This window comes from Austrofundulus limnaeus, unplaced genomic scaffold, assembly GCF_001266775.1.
Source record: "Austrofundulus limnaeus strain Quisiro unplaced genomic scaffold, Austrofundulus_limnaeus-1.0 Scaffold113, whole genome shotgun sequence".
Lineage (NCBI taxonomy): Eukaryota > Metazoa > Chordata > Actinopteri > Cyprinodontiformes > Rivulidae > Austrofundulus > Austrofundulus limnaeus.
The window spans coordinates 118,349-122,554 of NW_013952515.1; the positions used below are offsets into that span (position 1 = coordinate 118,349).

The window sequence follows — 4,206 nt, forward strand, 5'->3', positions numbered from 1 at the left end:
CATTTGAAATATATGAGTTTGTATGTAATGTATGAATATAATATACAAGTTTCACTTTTTAAATGGAATTACTGAAATAAATCTACTTTTTCATGATATTCTAATTTTATGACCAGCACCTGTATAAGCATTCATACTGCACTTTTGCAGGAAATGCATATAATTTTTTGAACATCTGTATTTATTATAAAGTTTAAGCTCAAGGATGAAATTTTAGTTTAATCAAATGCATTGAGAATTAAATTGAAATGCTTGGTTTTCTATCACCCTGATATTTTAACACTGACGTATGTTCTTGTCGAGGCGTAGACAGAAGATTTAGTTACAAACAGAAAAGAAAGACGGGTCTGGTTTGAAGTATAAGTGTTGAGGTGAATGTGAAGACTGATAGAAAGTCTTCATCCCAGATAGCATGTTGCCTGGCTCTTTGACAAGTCCCCTCTGTCTCTTCTATTTTTTATTTTCTTTTCAGCTGTCTAATCTTTCTCATCATTTCTACAGCCGATGAAGTCTGCAAGATAAAAATAAGCAGAGGCTCTTTTTTTTGCCACGAATGAGTGAAATCAGTTGTGCTGAAATCGAAATGAGTGCAGGAACAGAACAGCATGAATGCACAAAGAGGGCAGAGGGTATGAACCCAGGAGACATTTTGGAGCCGTTCTGTATTCAGAAACGTGTTCCAGCCTGTTTACACTGCTTTGTCAGCAAACCGATCTGAATCTGACGACACCCTTTGACTTCTCCGTCTCGCAAAAAACCCGCTAATGAACGATTACAAATAAGATCGAACCAATAAAGCGTAGAGCACTACAGCTAATCTGTGTGTTTCTGGGTGAATCCCAGCCGCACATGAGTGGCATCTTAGAGCAGGGCCGCTGTCTTGAGCCACTAAACACGTCATATTAATATACTCCACGGCTGAACATGAGGGAAATTAATAAATTAGCTTTAAATAACTCTGCCAAATGAAAAGGTTAACTCCTGTCTTTACATAGATTCTTATCTGGTGCTTTTTATCAACATGGTGAAAACTCTATGAAGCTTATATTGTATACATGACACAGATCTGTGCTTTATTACTGAAGAAGCTCTTCTCTTGGTGCCGATCGTCCTCCTTGTCTGCATGTGAAAAGATGAGGAAAGAGGAGCTCCGATATGCTGGCTGACATTCATAAACAAAGACGGTTATCGCCTCAGTGTTGACGCCACGAGGTCCAGAGTTGTCAAAAGTATCTGACCTTCATCTGCGCAAGATTACGAAGCAGAAAGAAAGGAAAAATCTTGGAGGAGAGAAAGGGTAAGAAAGTGGATATTGATCAAATGCATGTTCAAACAAACTCAACTGGCGTCAACCTCTGCAGACAATGAAGAACAATGGTAACACTCCTCAAGACAAGTTTGGTGATTTTTTTTCATCTTTTCTCAACCTGTCGACGAGAGGAAATTATACAGCATGAGATATGAAACAGTACGGTAAATAATTAGGGAGTTTTACATCATCATGTCACAATAACATAATTTACGACACTGTTGAAATGGGTCTTATGAAGAAAATAGTTTAAAAAATGCAGATAACACATGCAAATATATCATACATTTAAGTCTCAATTCTTAGTTTAAATTTGTTCTTTTTATTGTTATTTTTTTGGGAAAGATTTGTGAGCAGCTTTAAAAAACAAATATTCACACCTTAATGAAGTAATACAGAGACGTGCTTTGTTTATTTCATAAATTTTGGTGGTATTTTGTAAAGAAAAACAAATATAGATTATAAAAAAGTGAGAGTTCATATTTATTGCACTGCATAGGATGCTGGTGAGACAAAAGAAGTGAATCGTTAAGACGACTTATGCAAAAATATATATTGAGTAGAATATTTGGATTTGTCTGTGTAATACTTTGGTGAGTAACGCAAAATTGTAAGAATCCTATATTCATTAAAGCTTAAAGTGCCTGTGACATACCTGTCCATCAAATACAAACACATTTTTATATAAGAAACCTTGCATAAAATGTGATTTTTACCCATTTGGTCACATAAATGGCCAATTTTCTTTTGAACTTGGATCAGCCAGAGTGAAACAGGAAGTGACATCAAAGGGGAACTATTTAAGAAATAGAACTCTCTAGTCTTTGGTTATTGAAATTATATTATTTGAGCTCTGACTCGTCTTCATCTCTCTGTAGCTGAGTTTCCATTACAAATGTGCGCAAAACTTTGTCAATATTCTGTTAATGTAAAAAAAAAGCAAAGTTTCGCAACTGCGGTGTTTCCATTAAGTAAGAAATGCTATTAAAGTCACGCGTGAATACATTTGTTCTCGCGATAAGTCATTACAAACATGGCGGCAATGGATGTAAACACATAGCATGTTGCTACCACGACACTAGCGCTCATCATCAGAGGAGACGTCGGAGTCGTTTATCGAGACTTTCCAGCGACAAGTCCCTACTTGGGAGCAGCTACGTATGCTGTGTTTTTGGGAAATTGTAGTCGGTGAGTTTACGATTTTATACAACTTCTGTGATATTACTACTACTTTTACTTCCTGTTATCTTCTTCGTCATCGTCTTTTTCACCAGTAGAAACAACCGGTTGTTGATAACCTGACTCCCGTGATGCGAAAAATGTGTTTCCATTGCAGTTTTGTGAAAAACACCAATTTTGATGCGGCCGAAAAACCACCTCAACCTAGCGCAAAAACATTTTGTCGAAAAGCATACTTTTTTCCCGAAATTGACGTGTTTCCATTGAGCAAATTTAGTTTCAAAATTCTAATTTGCGCATTTTCATGGCCAATGGAAACGCAGCTTTTGATAGTGACTCAAAATATTAAAGAAACACGAGATTCTTCTCTACAGTCTGTGTCCTTGGCTCTAACCCATGCAGACGTTCCCCTTTAACATCACTTCCTGTTACTTCAAATGGAAATGTCTCAACAACTGTTCATCTCAGCAGCGGGAATTTATTTTTGCAAAACGTTATTGATGTTATCTTTCCAATAATGCCTTTATATTTATTTWAAAAATTTCATGTCACAGGCACTTTAAATAATACATTTATGTTGCAAAATGTGTATACAGRTGCATTTCTTATATCCGTAGCCTTGAATTCAAGTTCATACATAACAAAGTGCACTAAAGTCTGCTTTCCATTTGGCTGTCAGGCCCTGAGCAGAGCCTCCACAGAGAACGGCAGAGGCCTCACAGTCGCAGTCCTCGCCGAGCTGCGCTGAGGACTCTCCTCTGGGTCGGCACGAGGACCTGCATGAGGGGAAAGAGGGTCTGTGATCCAGCCTCGAGCCGCCAGAGGTCTGGGATCAAAAGTCCTGTTGTGTGGCGYTATGTCTGATGCAGCCACAACGCACAGATCTGATCTAAAAATAGAGACTGCAGTTGCCGAAGAGCCATCTGACTTCGTTATTTCTGTCTGTTTTGAGCCCGGTTTGAGAAAACCAACATGTGGCACGGTGTTGAACTCATTTTTGAGCCTTTGTTGTGACGGCAGAGGCATGAGATCGAGCTGTTTTTTCTTCACGCAGTCTTTCCAGCTGTTCTGCGCCTCCTTATCCTCTACATGTTGTGCGGAGCTTTGGCATAACAAAAAGTCATTATAGTCGCCTCCCGTGGAGGACCTGCTCTTTAGGTGGAAGAGCTCATAAAACTGGAGGCCACATTCACAAAGAGGCTCATATTTATATTCAGGCACGCAGCTGGACGCCCCTGCAGAGGAAGAGTCCTTGCTGCAGCCGTGCAGGCCGGGGGAGATGGGCAGAGGCGGGGGGTGAAGCAGGGGAACGAGACCYGCGGAGGGGAACGGGAAGTCGCTCTGCAGCTCTCTCTGTCTCAGCTCGTGCTCCAGCATCACGTTCTCCAGCTCCTTGTCGGCGAAGGCTCGCCTCTTCCTCATGCGGGCGCTGATGGAGGGGCACGGGAAGTGCGTCTGGTGACGCTGTGGCTGCTTGGACCAGCGGGACGCGTCGCAYTCCGGAGGCGTCGCGGGTTTGAAGCCTGAACATGGGAGAGCAAAGCCACATTCTCCTGTTAAAGGGGCGATATCATGTAAAATCAACTTTTTTTGAGTTTTATATCATGTTATGATGTTATATTCTCATAAAAAACATGCCCAAAGCCTTGCTCTGACTCATTCATGCATGTTTGAGAAATCCTGCAGCGTTTTTATGAAGCCATGCTGAGGAGCAAAAC

At 40.5% G+C, this 4,206-nt stretch overlaps 1 protein-coding gene across 1 annotated transcript in view; it reads right to left on the minus strand.

The window, feature by feature from the left end:
* Positions 1–2,991: 2,991 nt before the first annotated feature.
* The window catches only part of dmrt2b (doublesex and mab-3 related transcription factor 2b), a 5,818-nt gene continuing 4,603 nt past the window's right edge, over positions 2,992–4,206 (minus strand). The window contains exon 5 of the mRNA XM_014014270.1: positions 2,992–4,011. Within this exon, the coding sequence (XP_013869724.1) occupies positions 3,164–4,011 (848 nt within the window). The 3' untranslated portion in view covers positions 2,992–3,163. The remainder of the gene's footprint in view (positions 4,012–4,206) is intronic.